Genomic DNA, 27506 nt, shown 5'->3' on the forward strand with positions numbered 1-27506 from the left:
GGACAATTAGATAGATAAAATATAGCAAACATATTGGGATTTTGTATTTTGTATGTAAATTTAAATTCAAACTGTATGATAGCAAATAGGATTAAATGTATAAAATTGCGTTGTAGGCGCTAAAATAATGTGGATGATAAATGTCCGAAACGTTATTCATCGAAAATAAAATTTTAGAACGAGAACAACTTATCATTTAAAATTCATTAATTTATACAACTTTTTTAGTGATGTATTATAAAGATAATACGTCTACGATTAGACTAACTAGTATTTACCTGTTTTTTTTTTTTATTTTCTTAGATAAATTCTTCCTTTTTTATAGAAAATATTATTTCAATGTCATGTATGCACCTACTACCTATCTTTAAACAGAATTAAGGCGCACTAAAAAAAAATAAATACATGCATAATAACTGTTTAGAATTTATGGACATTTATAATGACAATATGTACAAAGTATGTCCGTCATGCCGGTTGAATTCATTGAAAACATGTAAATGCTTGTTATATTATAATGACACAAATAATCATTCTGTGTAATATTGTCGGTTATGCGATTGATTGTCACTGATTACTAAACGAGAAAATTCAGAAAAAAAGTATATTATACGAACCCTGAAAAATAAAATACTGTTCCATGTATGTACATCAGTTAAGTATTATTACTGTAAGGTAATAGAAAACATTACATAGCGTTGTAATCTGTAGTTTTATGAATTATACAAAATTATACTTAATACATTGATAAAAAAAAATACATTTGTATTAATCTTATCTATATTTAAATTATTATGAAAAATGATTGATTAAGTAGATTTATTTTAAATTTTGAGCGGAACATTGAATGTATTGATATAAAAATAATGTTAATTTTTTTTTTTTTTTTGTGCGTGTCTAAAACTCTAAAGACAATGTTTATGGGGGAAAAATTCTTTAATCTTCAACTTCAAAAATAAAAAAACTCACTGCATTTTTGTTAATAATAAATGGAATAAATTAAACAAAAACAATTGTTTTCGCAGTTATTTATGCCAATATTTAGTACACAATTTGTACAATTTTGTAAAACAATCCCCAAAATATTAAAAATAACTTTTTAGAGATAATTTTAAAAATTAAAAACTAAGCTAATTTTATTTTTTTGGTAAAGTTAGAAAAATATTTCTAAAGCCCATGACCCTTTTTCATGAATTTATTTGAAAACAAATTCGTTTAAATACGTACAAATTCTTCATTAAATACTCGCTAATAAACATTTTATAAAATTCAAATGTGATGGTGTGTATGTGATGGGGAAGATGGAGAAATGTATTTTTTTATATTTTTAAGAAATAGGAAATTTAAACAAAAAATTATGATTTTGTAATAATGTATCAAAAAGTATTGTTTGTAGTGACTTGAAACTTTCCATCATTATGCACATATAAGTATAATGTACTATTGTTATTTAATATAAAAACTTATACACATTAATATTTTTAATAAACTTAGATTAATTTTAGTTATGTTTACTATAAACCTACACATGTCGTCATACAGCATGTTGATAATGGCTTATACGTTGATAACAGCTAATATTATATTATGAAACATCAAATAATTATTATTACATAATATTGGAAGTATCAATGAAAAATAACCAATACTCAACTACCTATCTAAAGATTACCCTTAAACCTCTATATCGTGTTAAAACCTAAGCATAGGGGTTAGAGTTCCAAAAATTCTTCCTATCCTCTGACAAATAACGGATTTTCTTAAACAAAAAAAATATAAAACATAATTTTTTACAAATTATATAATTTAATGAATTATTATTTACAATTTGGTATTACATTAAATTTAAATGCATAAATCCTAAATACAATGATTATTTATGATATCGTATAATAATGGGTTTTTTTCTTTTTATTATATTACAATTTAGGAGGGAATTACAATAATATTACTTTCAACTAAATATTATACTTTTCACCTTGAAAAAAACAACACTAGTGCAACTTATTTAACAAGTAGTTAATTAGTATTTATACTATTGTAAGTATAAATTAATTGAATAATGGAACAACATTTTGGGGACTCTTCCTATGCCACTCCAATCAAATCACTATGTAAGATGAGTATTTTAAATATTATAGTGGTTTAATTAATATAAAAATATATTAAAAATACAATAAATATGGTGACGTAATTACGACCGTATTGTGTTATATATTAAAATAAGTCACAAGAATCAAAAAAACTAATATTTTTACCTCATAATATTTATAATAATTCAATATTAATAAATATTAATTGTTTTTCATTATACGCATCAGTATATCTTGCTTTTATCATTCTAAGGTATATAATTAGAATTAACTGGATAATCTCAAACAAAAGGATTAATGCTCTAAAATTTAATTTGGATCTTATATTTTTTTTTTTTTTAGTGGAAAATATTTTTAGGGTAAACAAAATCTATATATAAATCTTAAAATGTTCAATATGTTGTGGAATTAAAATATCATTATAAGGTTAAAATATTTTAGATAAATGATCTAAAATACCTCTTTTTTATGTGTATGTATCTATACAAATTTCTAAATTATTATCAGTATTTAATAAGAGGAAATTTTGAATTTTGACTAATCCGTTAATTTTTATTAATAACTAGCTGTATTAAATAGAATAATATTATAGTAGTTACTATATCAGATTTTGTGCAATTTTACTGTAGAAAAAATTCATCTAATCAACCATAAAATAAATATAAAAACTAATTATTAGCAAAATTAATATAAATATTCAATAAAATATCATTAGAAATATAGGTAAATAGAAAGTCACCGTTCAGAATTGTTTTTCGTGTTTGTAATTATTTGCCACTGAATTCAAATTTGACATATCCATTGCAATAACTTTCTTAATGACAATTTACATTCGATACTTGAAATATAACCGAGTGACTTTCTCAGTTTTTAAATATTAATCTACTGATTGTTGCAATATCACATTATTACAATACTATAATAAGTTATAATAGGTGTTCCGAGGAAGTTGTTTACCATATCCAATAATAAATTACATTTTTACCAAGTTCAACACACACAAAAAAAAAAAAATATGTTTATTAAAAGTTAAAAGTTCCAGAAACAATTCGGAGTGGTTCCTTTGTAGGAGTCGAAAATAATTGAAAAATAAATTATACCAATATTTCATACTGACTTTTTTATTATATTTTAACGTTCTTTTGTACATTTAATTTGGTGTTATATCTTTACAAATGTTTACTAGACATAACAAATTAAATATACTTTTTTGAAAAACGCAAAAGCTAACTTAGGTGCATAATAATTGTTGAATGTTATTTGTCAAATGAATTATCCTGTGTACCTTTTAATAATGATTATATTATATTTTTCAAACTTTTTTCTGCTTTTAGACATTGAAACATTCGAAACAATTGAACATATTAATGCCAATTGCATAATTTAGTATTCCAGATTCTCTGTAAGTGAAGTAATATTAGTATATTTAATAATTATTAGTATGATTACATAAACCGTATTACTTTTTTTTCGTATAAGATTATAAAATTACTAATTATCATAATTTAATCAAAACTAAATATCATACATTTTATTATAATTCCATTTGTTATATAATAAAACATAAGTCTTAAAACGTTCTATAATTTGTTTTCAAAAATACAATTTAAATAAAACTCATATGTTTATACTGTTTATAGTGATATGTTAAAATGTATAATAATTTGGATCATTTTATGTAAATACAATAATTATTATATTAAATAGTTTATTCATTTTAAAATGTTACTCAATTTTCATATACCATCTTCAATATTAATTAAATAGTTTTTGCAGCTATTGGAATATTTAATACTACAGCTGACTGATAGTTATCAGTGATAACTAATGTAACTAGTTTATTTTATCAAAATATTGTAACGATTGTTTTTTTGGTGAACGAGAAACCGATGAGAGAACCCTTAAACAATAGCTAATTGGTACTCGGTAGCTTAAACTACGTAATATAATGATAAGGGTCGACGAATGATTTAATTTCCTCATTACATAATAATAAATGTATAAATGATAAATTCATATTACACATACCTAAATATATATATATTATAAATGTTAGCATCCTGTTATTAAGCTATATATGAATACAATTCTTACACAGTTGCACTCATATAAACGTACAATTACGTGTATTAGCTATAATATTACATCATATATTTTGTCTACAAACAATACATGATCTGTAAAACTTTATTTTTGAAATAAAACGAAGAAAATATTCATGTAAATGTATTATGGACGTCACGTAGAATTAGCATTTAATTTTATAAGATGTCGAATACCATATAAAGTGACATTAAAAATATATCATACCAATAGGATGGACATACTAAAATATATTCTCAACGAGTCTGAGATAAGTGATCTTAACAATGATACGCATCACAATAAGGATGTGTTGACCGAGTTAAAAAAAAAAAAATTGGTTATAACATATTATACAGACAAACCGTACTATAGTAGGTGCATCATTTTTATACAATGAAAATATTATTATTCATTATTTACATGAAATAAAAATTGTTATATTTTTCTGTTGCTTATAATTTGTGTTGAATATAATATCTAAGCCTACAATATTCAGGTATTCTCGAATATTTTTAAGTAGATTTATTGTATTATTTATCACAATCTCGTGTCTCGGTTTCATTATTAAATTACAAACCCACTCTTAAATTGTAAATAAACTATACGGTAATAAGACAATAATTTACTTCCTCGCATTCTAGTGGTTTTTATCAACGAACAAATTTAATTTAAATAAGATAAAAACGAAACGGTATTGTGTCTACTGTCTACACACAACCAGAATTCTCAATGTCTTGTTTAGTATTTAAACTTGCAGTTTAAATGCTCATATTATGCAGTAATTTATAATATGAACTATAAGAATCTACATTGAATTGTATAAAGATTAATGATTCTGATTTGATTTGATTTTTAACTGAACGTAATTTTATTTATTGGTAAAATAAATTCAATAATTACTTAATAGCTTATATTATTCATACTTTGTATTCTTCTATGTGTAATAGTTAATTACCTATTACTAATAAATAAAAAATCTTAACTACATACCACTTCATACTATTTATACTTTTAAGTTACTTTTGAAAAGTTAATTTTTATACTATGGATTATCACGTTAAAATCTCATTATATAACTAACAAAACAAGGCAAATCAATAAACAAAATGAAAAATTATAAATATTTTTTATTTATTATACCTACGCACAATTTAGACCCTGCTGAAATTTTATATTTTCAAACATAGGATGATCATAGTGGGGAGTAAGCTAATAGAAAAATAGGTTGAATGTATGAAGGTCATTCAACTGAACACGTAGTTCTGCAATAATCGCGTATGATATGAGACGTCTGAAAGTAGTGTTCATATAGCAGCAGTCGGTGTGCACAGGAAGAATTGACGTGGTGTTACATCGAGAACTCTGGAACTATTAATTTTGTTATAAGTATATACCTACATCAATTATTTTGTTAGATTAATTTTTTCTATTAACCGAAACGATTTATTTTCACCTTAAATAATCAAATTTAATAATTAGCTATAGTTATAAATTCACACCCATTGACTTATTTTATAATACAGTTTTATTCGATTTAAGTTGTTTAAAATATCCATTATACAATCAAATATAGAAGTGCGAGTGGTATACTATCAAGCAGATAGGGAATTATTATTCTGATGAATAGTAAATACAAAATAAATAATATAGAATGGTGTTTTAATCGTGTATTCAATTTTGCTCAAAAAAGTAAATAATCATTTTGATGATGACCTGACCAAGTCCAATGTAGCACATTTTATTCGTGAATCGGACGTACGTAATTAAAGTGGTGCTAAGTATTCATTCGTGTAAAATAATCGCATAAATATGTGTAGCAGTTTCTTATCAAGTTTTTGTATCATATTCAATTTCCATACAATTATTTAAGGTAAGATTTAATTAAATTTTTATAGTTTACACCATATCAGATTTTAAGGCATTTAATATAAATTAACTATTTAATTAATTTTTATACAACTCGTTTTATCAATAAATTAACGAAATTAAAAAATTATAAATTAAAAATAAAGTATAAATGAATTAAATTTAAGACCCACATTATACAGTTATTAATTATTCATAGATGGATTTGAAAATTGTATTCATTTAATGGTTTTATGTTAAAAATAATTCTTTGTTTTCGACAAACTTTGATTTGATTGTGCACATTTGTTTTCCATCATTGTGATGGTTACCTAGTTAATAGTAATCTTATAGTTTTAAATATCTAATAAAATCATTGTATATTTATATTACTTTAATCTACGTAGCATAAGAGTTTGTGATTAATAAATTAATTATGTGACGTGGTTACAAAATGTAAATAAAACATAAGCCTACAACGTAAAACATTTTACAAGATTCATTAATCATAAGTGGTAAAATCCGGAGAGGATGCTTTATTGAAAAATATCAATTTACATATTTCACGTATACTTTCACCTACCTTTTCATTGAGTATCCTATCTATATCATTATAATAAACGTGTTTCAATTTAAATCTAATAATTTATTGTTGCATTTACGATAAACGTTTCTGAGCAGAAATAGTCTCTATATTCCTAGTGATATTTTATTTTTATTTTTATTAATTTATATAAGTATATAACTAAATATATTTTATTTTCTATTAGTAATAGGTTATTTTTAACTAACTTTCACCAAAAAAATGTCATATAATTAATATTACATTATACATTATTGTTTTTAACAATTAAAATCTATAAGTCAATACTGAAGATAAATAGAACGGTGTGAAAAGGTTCATAATAACAAAAGCTTAACATTTAAAAATATCTCTGAGTATAAAGTATAATAATCATAATAATATATGTATTGACCAAAAGTTTTAAGTTCTAGTGACTAGTACTAGCATTTCCCTTGTTTCGTATTTTTTTCTCCAATGATTTTAAAAATTGCCAAGAATTGTTTACATTTAACTCCTCGAAATACAAACTTGGTTCATTTTACTATCAAAAACCATACTAAAAATATTGAATATATTGAATTAAAGATTCAACAATATAAAGTATATTTTTACACAAAAAAATAGCATATCGTTTTTAAACCATACATACATCCTTCTAAAACTAATCTTAAACAATATATTATAAATAAATGAAATGCTTATTTTATAATGTATTTGCATAAAAAAAAAAACAACATTACAATTTTCATTTATATCAATACTTAGTTAAACATTCCATCAATATAAATTTAAATAATAACATTTATTTTAGTTTCCAACCATGAAAATAAATTATTTTTTTTTTATTGATCAACTGAATCTGTTACACGTTTCCAATAAAGTTGTTCTATATGCAACAATATTTTTGGCAACTATTACAGTGCTATAATATACACCACGAGTCATGTATGTCATAATTCATGACATACAATATGGAACAAAGAGTTCGAATTTTAAATACTACATTGACAATACAATGATAGTATATATTATAATATAATGGACTGTCGGTGTAATTAAACAAAGAGGAGAACCCGTTATTATGTACCGGTACATTAAAAAAATAATAACAGCGATTTTTATGCATCTGTGTTTATACTATAGAATAAATCAATTCATCAAGCGCATTATTTCGATTTGATCAGTTATCCTTTTTTTATTATTATTATTATTATTTATAAAAAACATTAAGACATTTACAATCTGTGTATACACAAAATAATATAATACCTAGTTAAGTATGTCAACAATTTGTACTTGACCTGAAAACATGGGGGAAGAGAGCATTTTTATCGATACTACTTCCAAATTATGATCTTAGAGGGAGTAAATTGATATAGTTTATATAATATTATTTACATTTAAGATGTAGAGGAGTGTTGTCAGGTAATATGCGAGAGAAAAGTTTGGATATGAGAAGGTTTGTTTTGTTGAAGTAGTTATTATAAATATATCAATATGATAGGAAGCAAATGTAGATATTGTTAGTATGTTGGTCACAGTGGAGTAAACGTTTGATGGCATACTAAAAATCATTAGATAGAACACAAACAGTTATTAAATAAAATACTTGAAATTTAATTGGAAAGGTATGAACTCTTAAAGTTTCTTGGAGTTGGATGCCGTACGTAATTGTGGGAAATATTTTTGTTTATAAATTAATTTTTGTTTAAAAAAAAAAAAATGAATTGGAGTGTAGTGGTATTAGTTTGTGTAGTCTATGTTTAAGTAATGTTCTTTTTGATTTAATTTGATTGACCTAGGTTACTTTTGTTTCGAGAAGATGACCTAGGTACTTAACAGAATTATCTATGATTATTTAGTTATTTATGTAAACAGAAAGAATATTTTTCAGGCTGAGGGTAAAGGTAATTTGTGTGGATTTGTTTTCATTGATTTTAATTTTTTATTAAATGAACAATTCTTTTAGTTGAGTTAGGTGGTCTAGGTCTAGAAAGTTATTTATGATGGAGATTATATTAGAGTTTGATTAAGTTATAACTATATCATTGATGAAAGTAGCTAGGATAGTGCTATGGTAGGTCTGCGGTATATATATATATTGCAGAACGTCGAGTATCATTCGATACTGCCTTGAAAACACCTGCTTTATAAGATGTAAATTATAAATTCCTAGCAATGTCTAGAATAACACCAAAACAATTTTTTTTTGTTCTAGGGATGAGACAGTATTGTTGAATAGTCTGTGTAGTTAGTGAAGAGAAGAAGTTTTTCATATAATATTGGGTATATTATTTTTTAAATGACTTTTTTACAAATTTTTAGCGAAATTTGGTAATAACCTGCTAGATTTTTGGAATAGTTTAAATATCGTTTTAAGTGATAAATACCTATTGATATTTTATCAAAGAAGAAACAGTTGATGATAGTATAATTTATATAACTGGGAAGAGTAATGATAAAAAAATTTAAAACATCGAGATAACCAATATTTAATGTTAAGAGGAGAGATTATTTTTAAATTGTGACTTAGTGTAATATTTTTAAGAATTCGACCTCTGATATTAGGAAGACTAAAGCTCCACTGGAGATGTTTAGCGTTGAAGTCACCACCTATCAAGACTAAATTTATAAAGTAATAAAATTAGCGAGTAAAATCATCAAAATTTAGTTTACTGGTAGGACGAAAATAAATCAAGGAAATTGTGATAGGAATATGATTTAGAGTTAGATCAATATTTGCGAACTCTATACCTACAGTTATTTTAGTATGGTAAAAGCATAGTACGTTTAATATTATAAAACTCGCGTTGGTTGAACCATCAGAATAGTCACTGTAATATATTGAATAGCTAGATATGTTAAAAAAGAAGTTTGGTGTTAGGTGTGTTTCACTTATCTGGGGGGGGGGGGGGGGGAATTCAGCCGTTGTTGGAATCTGAGTTAGATGAACAATTAGGTGAACGATTTGACCCGCTCTGTATAAGCGCTTCATTAGTTTTATTTAATTATTAGAGAAGGTACGACATATTTAGATTTTTGAAAGGTCATGGTGAAGTACTGATATTGCGTTAATCAATATAATCACAAAGTAGATAAGACGATAAAGCAGAAACAACTGTGCACGACCAACGTGTAGTTGACGGTTTATTCTAAGTAATTATTTTTAAGTTATCAAAGATGAAGACAAGAACAGCATTAGCTAAGTAATTTCGTGCTGAAATTACAACGTGCAAGTAACGAAATAACGAATTAAAAGATAAAATAAGTTGTTTTGCCAATCAAATCAAAAACAAAAACCTTAATATAATCTAATTCGTTTAAAATAATTTCTTCAAAAACAGGTAGTAATAAACGTTAATTGTATCCATTTAACAATAAATTTTATTTATTTCAAATATCATAGTGGATTTTTTTTTTTTTTTATTGAAATTAAAATTTTACTCACAATTATTTGTATACTTGTGCATATAGCTACTCAAATAACAAGTAATAAAATAACTAAATTTGAAGTAAATACAATATAAACATATTACAGTTATAAAGATGTTTATAATGTTGTTAAAATACTAGTAGTAAATAAATTGTATATTAAATATTTCTGATAACTGTACTCAATGTAAATTTTATTCACGACTAGTATTCTATTAGTAGGTGACTTTCTTTAAAATAGATTTTATAACTGTTATACACTTTAAATTTACGTACATACAATTTACACATTGTATGACTTGTCATTCGTGTAATTGTGTGTAAAAATTAAAAATAAAACTTTGATTTCAATAATAATAAAAACTCTTTTTACACATTTTATTAAAAAAAAAAAAAAAACAGCGTTTAAAATCCATATTGATATTTAAATAAATAAAACATATTATCAAATAGATTTAAGTAACATTTATTATTATATGTTTTCGAAGAGATAATTTAAAAAGAATTATCTATTATTTTTGAACTAACAGACAAAAAATGTATTTTTTCTTTTAATTTGTTATTTTCATGTTGTAATTTATCGTTATTCTCGTCAATGATCTTACACTCGATTTTTACAGATGATGTACGGTACTGAATATTTGACAACATTTCTTGTACCATTGATTGATGATCAGACTAAAAACATGATAAATATTGTATTAGTTTGGTGTATCTACTATAGCTATTTCTATTTCAATGTGTGGAAAAATATGAAAATATAATGTACGATTATTTTATTTATTTTTTTTATTTTTTTTTATTGATCTTATTTAAGCCCTGCAACTAAAGCCATTAGCTATGCATTAGGAACAGTAGGTATTTTATGTAAGGTTTGTTAGTAAAATTTGGTTAGTAGAGTTGGTACACGTAGGTTTATGTGTGTGTGCCATTGATTCGTCACTAAGAACTCGAGTGGTCACCCATCCAAGAGCTAGCGACGCTAACTGATGCTTGACCTCAGAACACATTAGTAACCGAAGCCAACCATCACGCCACACCAGACCTGTGTAGTTATTATAATATGACCAACCATGTCATAATAATAATACTTCACAATTATTTATTTCATATTAATATAAGAAGTTCACATGTGATAAATTATAATATACATTCATACTTAAATTCAACTATAATGAATAACATAATAAAGCGTGGGGTAGTCTACGGGAAACATTTAAACCATACTATACGAATCATGTTAGTTGTCATAAAAATCTAATATTGTATTCTATATTATGTATAGTGTACACATAGACAAAAATAATGCATATGAATTATAAAAATAATTTTAAGATAAAATTATTATTTTTTTTTTTTTTATCTGAATAATAAATTAATATTAATGATTATATTATGGTTTATAATTATTGTATAAATTAAATATGTTTTTATGTGTTTGCCTATTTTTATACTCAATAGGATTCGATTAAAATTGCAATTTACTTCACCCCCACTCCTCTCGCTGCGTAGTATAATAAAAAATAAAACTTGTTTTCATTTAATCTAAAAAATATTTTAATCAAACGTTTTAAAAAATACTTCAAAAATATTCTTAAAGCAAAATTTAATGAAGAATACATAAAGGAATTGAAAAACGTTTTAAAATATTATTATCCCACCAACAAATTCAAGTTAAGTATCAGTCATAGTTGTTATTATTGAGACCATTTCAATTATTTTTCTTAATAATAGTTAGATAGTATCATTGGTTATAAATACTAGTATTTAGAATTGTTAATGATAGTACCTCGATAGTACTTATACTAATACCTCTGCGTATCAAATTTCTGGATAATGGCGAGTTAAAATATTTTTATATTGATAAATTGTATTTTAATAACCATTCAATATTGTTGCAATAAGCTCCTTGACTATAAATTATTAATAATTCTAATAAATTGATAAAAATGTATGAACTTACTAATGATATTTTGCATGATCAAAGAGAATCAATATAAGAATACGAGATAGATTAACAGAATTAAAATATTGGTTAATTTCTTACCGAATAATCGTAGTCAAAACTTTTCTTGAAGTGCAAAAAAAACGAGAGACTTCAGACTATAATCATAGTATTAAAAGAATATAGCTAAGTAATTATTTTATGGTTCATAAGAAATAGACATTTTTTAACATGTTTTATTTTTATAATATATTAAAAAAGAGTTCTGAAAAATAAACATAAAACCAATTCTTTCTTCAGTTTATTATACATTATTATATAAAAACAAGTTTTCATGCAGTTCTATAAATAACACTATTTATTGCTTTCTTATAGTACAAATGAATAAATCTTTTTTTTTGAATATGCAGTGCCTTATATTAAATACATTTTTTTTCTATACAAGATGATTCTTTTATCATAAACCACTCATCTCAAAAATTATTAACATTTTTTAAAATATTTTATATAATTTATAGTCAAAATAAAATTTTAATGATGTAAGATATTGAAAAATATAACTGCTCTTAAAAATATTGTATTTTATTTACTTTAAATAATATAAAAGAAATATTTTCAAAAATGTTAATAGTTTTCGTAATAATGAATGGTTCGTAGTACTTTGTATAATATATAAATATGTGTAGATAAATTTGCATTACCACTTCTTTATTTTCACATACATTGGATATTGGAATTTTATTAGCTTTTTCTTCGGATTTTTCTAATTCTTGACATAGTTGAATACATCTCATTGTATCTTCACCTCTCTTCAATATAATGTTTATATTCTGAATTTAAATTTAAAATAAATTCATTATATTAAATTTATATATAAGCACTCATATATATATTTTTAATAATTCATATCCAGAAATATAAATTATTACAATAAATAATAATACAATATACAAACAATTATTATTATTATCATAAAAAAACGTAATATTTATTGACTAAAAATTATATTGTTATTTTCATACTACGTTTAATAGAAAATTTTTTTTTTAAGTATGAGGTAATATAAATTAAAAAAAAAAAAACTATAATAAAATTAATCTTTACGTCTTTTATTTGTTTGGTAGATTGGCAAAGAAGTGACTTTTGTTTATGACCAAGTTTAGAATTATTTGCAACCTTATTCCTGAATTGTTTCAAACCCTCTTGAAGTACATCTCTTTTATGTTTTAATATATTTAATTCCTTCAATAATTTAGGATTGCTTATATCTTTTTCCAAGATACTTATTTTATTCTAATCAATTATTTTATTATTAATATTTTTGTGAATATTTGTAAATTACTTTGTAAAAACCAATCTAACTAGTCTAAACTCACTAATAAATTTTTGATCCGAATTTTTAATGTTTTTGTTGTAACTAATAATTGCTCATTCGCATTTTTCAATTTCAGGTATTCTTTTGCTGTATTTCTAGTTTTTTTTGAATAATCGTCCAAAACAAAAGAATATACATCTTTCATATTCTTGTAATGCATTATGTAGTCTTTCCAACAAAACTTGTTCATAATTGATTCAAACTGCATTATAAGATAATTGAATTATACGCATATAGATCGTGATAGTTGCGACAATTTACTCGTAAAATGTATTTTATTATTTTATATTTAAAACATATAATTTGAGTTTTTATTTCAATCGGTACATTCTTATTGCTGATTATTGGATATCATTTTTAATACATTCGCGGAAAACGTTTTATTAAGAGTTTGTCTATAATAAACTACTACAAAATAAAATTATGAAACCATTGAGAGTTTATGTTTTTATTATTAGGAAACAATAATTTTAATATCAAAAAAATATTAATAGATTAATTATAGTGTATAAAAAAAATATTTATATTATTGTCATCATATAAAGGTAATAAATATTGAGAAAAACTGTGTAAAAAATTAACGTGATTACTTATACAACAGTTTAATATTCATTATTGATTGCCATTATTTCATCTTTATGGCAATCATTTTCAGTAAAATATACCAACAACAACTCCATCCTTGGTTTAAAACTAACTTCAAAATAATTTAAAAACTGAAATCCTATCATTTATTATGTCGATAAATTTTAATAATTGAAAAATCTGTTATCAAAATCGTACATTATTATTAAAGCTACTCCAATTTACGTTAATATTTATCGTGTTGATAAATTTTACAAATTCACAATGTTTTTTACCTAACTACTTGAATAATTATCAAAATAATATTTTTCATTATTGCATCACTATAATGTAATAAATAACATTTTTAAGCTTTTAAAATTAATTAGATTAGGTAATAATTATTGTGCAAATGTTTACTTTGACTTTTATATATTTCAAATTTTAGTCATATACTTTTCTTTTGTACCTACCCGTCCACGTTCGATGTCCATATTTTCAATGTGTTTGTTTTCAATGTTAGATTTCCATTTTTCTATTTCAAGTTGTACCACTTTATTATCATATTTTAGCATCTTCCAATAAGTATCATTCTCAATTGTTCTGATGTCTAATTCTGCTAAATCTATTGGTAGTGCTAATTCTACTTCACCCTGATATTGGCGATGTATATTTTCAATTTCATTTTTAAATGTTCCTGTCATGAAACAAGTTTATCATTATGATGTTATGTGTATGTATTTACATAGTAATTATTTATTAACGCACCACATAAAGAGACCACCGAATTAAACAATAAAAACTATATCTATTTTCTTTGTTGTGTAATAACTGGCAACCATAAATATACAAAAAATAAATAATTTTCGTGTTATAAAAAAAAAATGCATGTGTGTGTGTCACCCCATAGTGGTTGAAGTAGCTTTGAGTAACCTAAATGTTTACAAAGTCCTCTACTTGCCAATGAAAATCCCGTAAAATCGGTGCAGCCTATTCGAAATTTGTTCGGACACACAGATAGACACTTTATTCACAATTTTATATTATCATAAAAATACAGATTGGATTACCTAATGTATTACTAACCAATTCCAAATTTCTATGACCAGTTCTACAACGATATTCTATGCATTCGTCTAACTCGTTTTGTAATTTCTCTATTATCTTATCTTTAGATTCCATTTGTATAGATAAAGATCTTTGGTAGGCCTAAAATATGTAAAATTTGCATTAATATGAAAATGTTTATCGTGTTGTTTCAATACCAGTTATTATAAAATATCACCTACGAATTACGATTGTATAATTATAGAGAGTGTTCAATAACGATAGCGTAGATAATAATGTAATAAAAGTTGTTTTTAATGTTACTTCGGTGAAAAAAAAACACATATATAGATTTGTTTTCTTTACTTAAGTTATTACTTAAATATAAATTACTCATATTATCAAGAATGTATAGCATAACTAACCAAAATTGTATTATGCAACGCTGTATCACTATACTCGGACAATTTATTTTCCCAATGTTTGATAAGCATTTTCGTACTATCAATGGTATTATCCACATTTTTTTTCAACATGTCCTGTTTATAATACAAACATAAATATAAATTAATTAACACTATATTTTATAACCAGTAGATTATAAATTGTTATCACTATATAAATCTTCGTTTTATGATGTAATATTCCCAACATCTTCTCATCTCTATCCATAACCGATCAATAAAATTACTCCTCTGCTAATTTATACGAATCCAAATGGATAAAATCTATTGTTGATAATAATAAAAATAATAATAATGTAATATATAAACCTAATTATTATTAGTTATTAGTTACTTTACAACGTAACAAAGTCTATTTGTAATAAATGGTTATCGTAAGCACATTATAGCAGAATATTCTTTACAAACAAAATATGTGAACTCATTTTACGTAAGTATGTGACCTTTTAAAAATAATTATGACACACTGTTTACAATAAAACATTAAACAAGTAATGCTAGGATGGCTTCTATAGATATGTATAGTATAATAAAAACGAAAAATAATTGCAATACCCACCGTTTTTCCTGAATAGTATTTTGTCCAAAAGTCAGAAAACCCGAAACCTGTTTTATCGAACACATTTTTCCCAACGGTTATTGTTCCCGAAATAAAAAAATTCAAAAATTTAAACATTTTGTTATTACTGGCGTATTTTCTATATATTATATTATATACCTATAACTAAAATACTACTATTAAATATAGATAAAGATAGTTTTTACAAAAAAGTATGGGTATTTTGCCTTTATTGCAATTTACAGTCGTTACAACGACAGATGTATACCATATTACTATCTTTGCCACATAAACATTTAATTGATTTGTATTTTACACCTATATCATCGCGCGCTTGTGATATAATAAAATTATTGTTATGATTATTATCGCTTGTATACATGTAAATCGTTGTAATTGTTATAATCGTAAAGTTTCGTTATTTGCGTACTATCAGTTGTCGCTATACTTTCATTTTCATTTTAAGTGCGTTTTATTGTATAAGCTTATTTTAATTTTATTTTACTCCGTCATATTATATGTATTATAATTTTTCAGGTAAAATACCATTCGGAAAAAAGTTCATTCGAAAATTTTGAAACGGGAAAAAATATTTGGATTTTCGGACTTTCGGGAAAAATACCATTCAGGAAAAAATTCATTCGAAAATTTCGATTCAGGCAAAATACCGGTAACCAATAATTGCATTTGATCCTATATTTTTTTGTTTATTTTTTTTATTAAATTTAATATTAATCAATAATGAATTACATCATATTACTACAAAAAATTAAATTGTCTCATAATAATGATTAATCCGTGTTATTTATTTAATAATAATATTTAAGGTACATTTTTGAATTTAAAGAGTTTCATTATATCACATATTAGTATTAATCGTTGGTTATTGGTATTTCAACAAATTCAATGAATAATATAATGTGTAAGATTATTTCGGTTCTTTCTTAATAAAATAACTGTACCTACTGGCTAAAATTATTGACTATTAAAACATAGATATTATACAATCTAATATGTTTTAAAATTATTTATTTCTATATTATCAATCGTGACTGTGCGTCGTGTATGTTTCATGCAGATTATGAAAAGTATTTTATTTGTTCACTTCGAATCTACTATATGTTTTGAAAATTTGTGTTCATAAAAAAACATGAGTAACCTACTATTAGTTATATAACTGTTATAAAAAATTTAATTTTTAATATTTCTCAAGTTAACTTACATAAAACATTGTAAATAATAATATTGCTTTTTAATAAATAAATAAATTATTAAAAGCCATATAAAATATATTAATCACTAAATTATTTGATATTATACAAATTTTGCCATATAATATTATTCATATTAAATTTTTAGAAAGCTTAATCTTATTATTGAAAACCTGAGAAAATATATAATATTATTATATTATGGTATTAGGATATAAATCAAAGTATAGTTTAGGTAATTTAAGGTAACAAATCAATTATATTTGAAAAATCTACTTTTATAATATTAGGATAGAATAAAATTGAACAATTGAAAAATACTTAAAAAAATCATAAGTAAATTTTAATATAAACAAACATTTTATTTATAATAACTCAATATCATTAATTATAATCTCTAAACGTAAACATTATAGTATTATATAACCAAATTCATAAATAACTAACAGTATTCAAAATGTGAAATTATTTGATTATAATATTAATTACAAGATAAAAATTATTTCATAGAATTAATGTATATATTTGTATAATGCAATCTATAAAATTATTAGTCAGATTGCAGACTAATTAGACCACCTCACTCACTACCAGTATATTATTATAATAATTTTAAACTATTCAATATAGTATTGAGTTGATATCAGTCGTAGTTAGTATTAAATAATTTAATTAAAATATTAATCTACTAGTTTTTAAAGTGTATTTCTATAAGTTTTTTTCTGATTTAAAATTATATAATACTTAAAAAATCAACAAAAATCAAATTATTTTTATATAAAAAGAACATACAATCTGTTAAAGTAAATGTAATTTAATGTAACATGGTATTTTCAAAAAAAAAAAAAAATAACAGGTAAATTAATTTTGAATTTTTAAACATAAAATGTATTTTGTAAGAAAGTTTAAAATTATCGTTCCCAGGTAAATAGTTTTATAATGCATAAAAATCATAAAAAGTAAATTTTTTCTATATATTATTAGTTAATAAATAATGAAATTATTATTTTTTTTAATTCTATACATTTAAATGAGTATATACTGCTGATAATCTATTTATGCTGTATGTATTATTGTTATGTAATAATGTCTTTAATTAAATTGAGTTTAAATTAATCGTACAAATAATTACAAAATCCATCACACACAAAGTTTTAATGTAACAATAAATATAATATACAATATGTTCTAAATAATTTATACTTCACAAAAATACGACGAATTTTCTGCAACGCTTGACTTATCAAAATGTAATATCTTACCAAGAAATATTACATTATATAATGTTATTCATGCATAGAGCGATCGTGCACAATGATTTTTTAAAGTGTAAAAATTGTTATTGAAGCGTATACATCTAAAAAAGATTCCCAATTTAATTTTAACTATTGTATAAATTGAAAACTAAACATAAATTTTGTTTTCCACCTACTAAAAGACTACAAAATTAATAATAAACAGCTATTTTAAATAAAATCTAATTACATTTCATAAATCATCAAAAATAAATAATTTTATATAGATTCTGATTTTTTTTTTAATTATTTTAATTATTTCATTTATTTAATTTTAGTTTTTTTTTTACTTACTATTTACTAGGATTATATATATTTTATTTTTTGATAGTATAATTATATTTTATTTGATAATCAACTATAAAACGACTAATTAATTTTATTTTCTTAAAACTAATAAATTAACAGATTCAACGATTTATTGTTATTTATCATTATTTGTTTAGAACATTTTTATTAATATCGGTAAAAAATATAAATTATATATTTTTTGTTTACAACTATTATTATCACCTTTTTATAATTTTACTTCAACAATACTTTCTCTAACTATATCATAACAATTCTATAACTACATTACCAATGTTTTGATTTACAAAATATTCATATTAACACATGATTCATATTACTTGTACTACCTACTTGATAAGTGATCAATGCTTAGTTTAATACACATGAAATACATCAATGTTATTTGTTACTTATAAAAGGGAATATATTTAATTTAATTACAAAACCTGTCATTTTATAATTGTCGTTAAATTGAGATTTCTCATAAGTAGTATATTTAACAATTTGTTTAACGGTAATGGTACTACCGATTGTGAATAAAATCTTGTATTAAAAACAGTATTAATATAGTTTTTTTAAATTTGGGAAATTTAAGATTTTAGTAATTATTAAATGTATATTTCTATATTTTATAAATAAAAAATAAAAATTATAATTTTTAATTTCATAAAAACGATTTAAGTCTTTATTTCATTAATCACTCTTAATATATTTTTTATTATTAAAATCAGATCAAAGAAAAAGCATAATGGCTCGATTTTATAAAAAATTATTTTACTTTTATTTTATGGGATTTTCATAAAATATTTTTTGGAGTAGTAAAAATACTCGTATACTAGGTACTATTTAAAATTGTTTATTGTGCATGAAATAGTATTTATTTATAACTGCTTTAAAAACAGATATATTAGTTTTAGTAACCGTTAATACTCCTAATTTCGGGATTTTATGATTACTTAAATGTCTTAAATTTTAAATAATTTTTTTTTTCAAACTAAGATAGTTTTAGCATTGACAAATTAATAATTAACACTACTATTGTTTATAGTGTAAAAAATAAGAAAATTAAGTTATATAAAAAATTGAGTTAGATAAATCAAGTTCTGAACGAAACGATGAACGTATATATTTTTTTTCTGTGAACACGTTTTATAGTAGAAAAATCCTTTTATCTTCAACTTCATGTGTTACTCGTATTTCTGATAAAAAAATTTTTTTGGCAAAAATTACAAATTTCCAGTATTTTTTAAAACAACCAGGAGAAATACAATTAAAGAAAAACGGAATACTGTGTCTTTGTTGGTAATTGTTTTAAATAAATATAGACTATTAAAATACTACTATGTATAACTATACAGTTTATCCTACGATTCTCTCAAAACCCAAATATTCTTACAATGTACCTATGTATTAACTATAATTATTTGAACCATGTAATACAATAACAACATTAATTTTTACGAGCGTCGTAGATAACCAATGTTAAAATATTTAAAAAAATAAAAAAACAACTTTTTTACTTGTTATTTAATAGTAGTAATTTTTATTGATTCATACATTGATTCTACATAGTAATTTTTAGTAGGTATACATTTATAATATTAAACTAATAATAACAATTATTACGTTTTAATTATTTAAGACAGTACTATTAATATATACAACAACTTTTATTAAATATTGTTTTCTTATTTTTTTATGCATCACAAATGAGGATTTGTATAGGTAACTCCTTTGTAATTTATTCAATTTTTCACAAATAGTGGAAATACATTTTATTCCTCCCTTCTATACGTTGCATAGTAATATACAAGAATGTTAAATAAGTACGTGATAAAATTGAAAAAAATACACACACATATAATGTTATAGGTACATATTATTTTAATATAATGTTTTCATGAAATGTATATAATATTATTATAATATGCGCATACCATTTGAAACCTATAAGACTAATAAATGTTTAACTCCACTACATTATAAGTTTCAATACGCGGGTTAAGTAATATTATCAATCTGCTTCTTTGTATATTTAACAATGTTTATGCAATTTTACTGTTATTATTATTTATATTGTTATTTTTTTCAAATGTGTGATTATTGTTCAATTATTTGTAACTACAACACCTATAGGTATTATATATTATTATAATTTTAAAAATTATTAGTATTGAGTAATACCTTCCTTTTTATCAGATAATTAAATGTTTATATACCATTATTACCTATTGTTTGAGAGTTATAGCAACAACTTTTACGTAATAAATTATTTTTAGAATTACAAGAATACATAATAACCTTGAACATTTAGCTGATATTCACTTTTATTATAAGTGCATGTATAATTATTTGTTTAACTTCTAGTTAGTAAATACTTAAAATACAGATTAGGTTTTATTTAAGTCTGTTATAACAGCAGTGATTTTTTTTTTTTAATTTTTCAATAACTCAACTCATTTGATAAATATACTTGAACGATGCGATTTATTCAATAAAAATTTCAAGTCATAGTTTTACGTAATATCTTTAATAGCTAAATAAGAAATAAAAATTACTCATCTTACAAACTTCAATTAAATCATTATTATTATTCAAAAATTTAAATAGTTATATGAATAACTTTCAACAACGGTTTTTAAATTACCTCTCTTATATTTATAAAAAACTAAAAATAAAAATAATAAACATTAAAAAAAAAGTTTTTCTCTGAATCTATCTTAATTAGAAGGTACTGTTGCCTAATGGTTTCTTCCCTCAATTAATTCAAGACATGCCAATTTCATATTATACTTTCATACCATTTATTAATTATGCCATATTTTATATGAATTTAAATTAAATTTTCTTAATAAAAAAAAAAAAAAAAAAATTATCTACTTTTAATTAAAAATACTGAATTAGATTATTAATAATAATATTAAATTATAAATATTTAAGTGAAACTTTTGATTTACCTACTTGATAATTCATCATTTTATATAATTTTTAAACTTGGTTTATTTTTTTTTTTTTTTTTTACTACTGAAAATGTCTACTGTTGAGTATTATATGAATAATGCTCATAATAGTTATTTAAAGTAGTTTTATGGTAGAATAATACAATATTTGTATAATACTATAATACGTTTTATGTTATAGGTATTAAATAATTTCCATTCCAAAATGACCTAAATTAAAACGAAATAGCAATGAAACCCTTAAAAAAATCTACTAACGACGAGATCAACATGGCTGAAGAAGTGGACGCAGATCATGAAAAATGGGAAAAATTAAATTTCACCTCAAAGGCTAAATACGTGTTTAAGAACATAACTGTTGAGCCAATACTTGGATTTTTCATTGTGTCCAGTGTACTTGGCAACCTCACTACACAAAATCTAAACTTACAGAAATCATGTAGGGTTAATTTAAACATGAGCGACGCGATTTGCTCTGCGTTGGAAAAACGGATGAAGATGAATTATACTCTTGACCAGGAAGCAAAAGTCCAAGAACTAGTCACTGACATGACAATGTGGCAGTCAGTTATACAGCACACTATTCCATGTGTATTCGTGATTTTCATCGGATCCTGGAGTGACAGAACGCGTAAGAGAAAACCAGTCCTGTTATTGCCCATTTTCGGAGAACTTGTGCGGGTCCTGGGCTTATTAGTTTGCGTATTCTATTTTTATGAATTACCAATGGAAGTCGCGGGGCTGGTCGAGTCCGTGCCTTCATCATTAACAGGTGGTTGGATGATCATGTTCATGGGTGTGTTTACATACATTGCAGATGTAACTACTGTAAGTATTTTTTTAATATTTTTCAATACTTTACTGACTTGGTAATAAATATACGTATTATTATATCATCATTATTTCAGGTAAAAATGAGAACTCTTAGAATAGGTGTGCTGAATTTATCTTTAACCATAGGAATATCTTTCGGTATAGCCTTATCTGGTATTCTGTACCAAAAACTCGGGTTTTATGGCATATATTCAATATGTTCGACTATGTACTTCATGGGTATACTCTATGGATTTTTTTGCCTAAAAGATATAAAAAGTAATGAAACCCAGACCGTTTGTGAAGACAATAAACTTGTTAAAAACACATCATTCTTAACAAATGTAAAAGAATTTTTTGATTTAATACACATTAAAAATGCGTTTAAAGTCACTTTTAAAAAAGGTAATGACAACAGAAGGCTCCGGATTTTGATGATGATGTTAGTTCTCATGATAATAATGGGTCCTATGACAGGTTAGTAAAATATTTCAATATTCATATGTTCCGCTATTAGACATAAGCATTTTACCATTTCTAAAAACACTTAATGAACCTCAGTATAATATTAAAATAAGTAAAAACTAATGATTAATTTCAACTTTAGGTGAAATGTCAGTTATGTACTTATCGACCAGAATACGATTTAATTGGGATGAATTAGATTACAGTATGTTTTCTACATTTACCATGGTCATTGGTTTTATTGGTAAGTAATCAATTATTGTTAAAAAGAACGTTTAAAAAATAAATTTAATAACATATTTTCCAATATTTATTTTAGGGACATCAATTTCTTTATGGATTTTCAGTCACAAGTTGAAAATGGATGACACACTGATAGCTATAATGGCATGTATTAGTAAAGTGATTGGTAGTTTTGTTTTTGCATTTGCACCCAATAAATACATATTTTATTTGGGTAAGTAAATTATTTATATTCAAATTAACAGCTTTTGGAAATAATAATTTAATATTTTCAGGCGCAGTTGTGGAAATTATTCATGGCGCTGGTTCCATTGCAACCAGATCTATATTCACTAAACTCGTTACACCAGACGAACTTGGTAATTTTTAAAATATTATAACAATTGCAATGTGGTTGTTATATATTAACAATTTAATTTCTTAGGCCAAGTTAGTTCTGTAATAGGAGTTTTTGAGGCTTTTGTTCCAATGATATATGTACCGATGTACAGTGCATTTTATAAAGCTACAATGAAAACTTTTCCTGGAGCTTACTTCCTCCTTGGAGGAGGCTTAACTATACCAGCAATTTTTGTATTTTTGTAAGTATTAAAGGTATTAATTTATAAAATGTATTATTTTATTTTGTACACAATAAATTAAACTGAGATGACCAATCTATCTACTGCAGATAGTAATAAGTAACTTTTTTTTTACATTCAATTAATCGTAAGCAAAAATTAATGAATATGTGGTTATGATTTTAATATTATTGATAAAGCGTGTAAGCTACCTTAAAGTAACTAGTTCAATCTATAATTTAAATATTTCTTGAATCGTTAAAATTGATCAAGTATATTTTAATTCTATAAGCCTCGCCTATTACATTGTATTTTATGTGTAATATTATAATGTTACTCAAACCTTATATTATAATCGCTTTTGACCTACCAACAATCCTAAATAATAAGTCTGAAATTTTTAGTACCAATTTATTAAAAACTGTTGTTTTACATTTATGTCATTTTAATATAATCTGACTAGATTAGTACTTGTGTTATTCGACTATCAACCAATTGAGTTTTATTTCATTCAAATGAAATTGTTTTCAATTGTTTTTAGTCAAAATTACAATTGTCAATCAAACACTTTGAATAAAATCATTTATAAATATCATATAATAGTTATTAATCAATTTACATTTTTATAGAATATATTATATCTATTAACCTAAATGAAAAAATGTAATATAATACTAAAAATTATATCCAATCATTAATAACTATTTTATTATCTGTAATCATTGGTAACCCTATGTAAAAACAAAATAAAAATATTTGATTTTTGTGAGCTGAAATAAAATTTATGTTTGAGCAATCCTAGTGACCTGTAGAAGTTAAAATACAAAGCTAAAAACCCTTTCCAAGTTTAAAAGGTTCTATTGATATGACTTTTATTGAAAACGGCCGAGTGATTTTTTAGTATATTTTTAGTTTGTTGTGGACAAAATATATAAAAAGAAAGAAACATTTATTTTTATGTAATATATAGATGATTTAAAATAACTTATCAATAAATAACTAATCATTTTTTTTTTTTTTTTTAGGTGGATGTATAAAGGAAATAAAGAACGAGAAGCTCGTGAAATAGAAAATAACAAATCTGAAATAATACAAAAAAATTCTGAATTAACAAACGATACAATCAAAATTCCTAAATCATACGAGACGTCAGAAAAAAATGATTATGAAAACCCAGGATTTAAGTCCGATTAATGTACAAGCGATATTAAATAAATATATATTATAAGAATTGTTTTATTAAAATAAGACCATAATGTGTATATATTTTTTCTTGTTTTTAATTTATTTGTATAACTATTAGATTAATTTTCATTTTATACGATTAAGTTTTAATTTTAAGTAATAATTATTAATTATACGTTGATTAGTGTTTAATATTATAATTACTGAACTGTTAATTTATATAATAATTTTTAAGAGACAAGATAAAAATGTTTTCATATAATGTTGTAATAATTAAATTTATAATCTAAAACATCTTTACAATAATTCAAATAATTCCATGTCAAAAAAATAAGAATATTTATTAAACTACAAAATATATTTAATTTTTTTTTTTTTTTATTATTATTCATTTATCATCAATTTTTAATATAATCTATAATTTAAGTAAAATATTATCATATTTTAATTTTATAAGTACGTCCCATAATATTATTATAATTATGAGCTTTAAGAAATTTGGCCAACCAATCTATGACCTATATTGGCTATATCATTAATGATAATAAGCCTATATTAGCTCAAAACAAAAAATATTATTCAAATTTTAAAATCAATAAAACAATGATGAAAATTTTTTTGTTTGTTGAAGTTATTGACAAAATAAAAACAATATTAAATATTAAATTATATATTCAAAGTTATCTTTATTTTATAGAAGCAATTTAGATTTTTATATATGTTAACCCGATTAGATATATTACAATTGTCGCTTTCTTGATTATTTTCTACAAGAAACCGTTTTTATCTGTAAATTTATAAATAAACAACAACCAACGTTAAAGATACAATTTTTAGATCATTTTTAAACTACTTTTAATTAGCATTAAAATGTAATTTTTCCAAACATTATATACATTAATATTACCTATACCAAACCCCTCAAAAAGCTAATATCTAAACAAATCATGCTTAAATCCTCATAAATCATAATAATTAAGTTCCACTAAACCGTTTTCCAAACTCAATAACTTATAATCACTTTTAAAATTTAAGTATTATTATCGTGTGATGATGTGATATCTCTATTAACGAATATTAAAATATTTAAAAATTTCGTCCAACATTTTAGTTATTAGATTTTTCAACAAATATTATACTATACCCATTGATTAAACTAATTTTATAATATTTAATAATTATTACCATATTACTAAAAATAAAACAAATAATTGTTATGAATCTAGTTTAATTAAGCTAATATTAAAAAAGTTACAATTATTTTAAATTTTTTATCTCGTCAACTTTTAAATTCACCATGGTTATATCTGTAAGTATCTTAATGGTACATACCTGTCATTATATTTTAAATACAATAAATCGTCTTAAGTAAAAAAAAAATAAGAATATCATGGTTTTTTTATATTGAGTTGACTAAATGTTAAAACCAAACAATATGTTATGTGTATGTACTATAAATACTCGTACAAATACCTATTAAAAATTATAAGCAGAATATATTATTGTAATCACTGTTTTTATTATTTCACCCAATTATATTTAAATACACATTATCACAAGACTATTTTATAATTAAGTTATAATTAATAATTATTTTTAGAGGTGATAACAATATACAACATTGATTACATACGGCTTCTGTTATGTAAAACATATTTGACATCCCATAATAACACGAATCGGTTTTATCTACTCGAAATTTCATTCGATGAGAGTGATGGGAAAATAATCCAAACAAATCGATCCGAGTAATTTATTAATATCAATATGATTTCATTTGTTCGTGCAATACAGTAGGTTAAAGCAGCAGTAGTGAGTACCTATATACATTATACATCTACATTTATGTTCCATTTTCTAAGATATATTTTTGTGACTGATTATTACAACCCGGATAATTCACAGGTAATAAGTTATAATTTCTCTACTCAATTACTTATTTACCAGTAGTTATTTATCAACGTATATTTTATACACAAGTATATTAATAATTTTTGTTTAAAACATTTCCTGAGTAATTTGGAGGTATAGTTTTATAATAAAATTAATGTAACTTTGATCTCTTTTTTCCGTGAGACCGGTAAAAGACAATAATTTTGAATTTATAATCAATATTTTAATAGTACTTAACTAATTTAGTATTTAAGTAGTAATAAACCACATTAAATTATTATCTTATTAATATTATGTAGAGAAAAACCGTAATCATAAAATGATGTTTGATTTTATCTAACATTAAACTACATATATAACTAGATAATTATAAGAATTAAGAAAACAATATAAAAAATAGGTATATATTATTTTAAATAAAAAATAGTTTTTCATATAATACACATTGATTTATTAGAACAAAGTACTATTAATAAATTATTATGATAACTTACAGTAGATAATTATATTATTATGTAATATACTATAATAAATAATTCGGCTCATGTGCTCCAACAACATTTTTATAATTTTATGTGTTATCAACTAATTTGATATTTTAAGTTTTGTCGAATTA

General features: G+C 23.2%; 2 protein-coding genes across 2 annotated transcripts in view; one reads left to right on the forward strand and one right to left on the reverse strand.

Moving 5' to 3' along the window:
• Positions 1 to 5452: 5452 nt before the first annotated feature.
• The window catches only part of LOC112599791, a 31895-nt gene continuing 9841 nt past the window's right edge, over positions 5453 to 27506 (forward strand). The window contains exons 1-9 of the mRNA XM_025346854.1: positions 5453 to 5564; positions 16512 to 16644; positions 21913 to 22559; positions 22640 to 23021; positions 23152 to 23253; positions 23329 to 23466; positions 23528 to 23611; positions 23677 to 23833; positions 24838 to 25003. Of these exons, the coding sequence (XP_025202639.1) occupies positions 21963 to 22559; positions 22640 to 23021; positions 23152 to 23253; positions 23329 to 23466; positions 23528 to 23611; positions 23677 to 23833; positions 24838 to 25003 (1626 nt within the window). The 5' untranslated portion in view covers positions 5453 to 5564; positions 16512 to 16644; positions 21913 to 21962. The remainder of the gene's footprint in view (positions 5565 to 16511; positions 16645 to 21912; positions 22560 to 22639; positions 23022 to 23151; positions 23254 to 23328; positions 23467 to 23527; positions 23612 to 23676; positions 23834 to 24837; positions 25004 to 27506) is intronic.
• On the reverse strand, positions 10567 to 15623 carry LOC112599653 (GRIP and coiled-coil domain-containing protein 2-like; the record flags this gene model as incomplete). The annotated part of the gene is made up of 8 exons (XM_025346649.1): positions 15567 to 15623; positions 15377 to 15490; positions 14975 to 15113; positions 14378 to 14601; positions 13342 to 13542; positions 13070 to 13258; positions 12667 to 12795; positions 10567 to 10698 (listed from the first exon to the last, which is right to left on the reverse strand). Coding segments are annotated over exons 1-8 (1185 nt in total), but the record flags the coding sequence as incomplete, so codon positions are not given.

Source organism: Melanaphis sacchari, unplaced genomic scaffold, assembly GCF_002803265.2.
Source record: "Melanaphis sacchari strain LSU unplaced genomic scaffold, SCAv2.0 Contig54_pilon_pilon, whole genome shotgun sequence".
Taxonomy (NCBI): domain Eukaryota; kingdom Metazoa; phylum Arthropoda; class Insecta; order Hemiptera; family Aphididae; genus Melanaphis; species Melanaphis sacchari.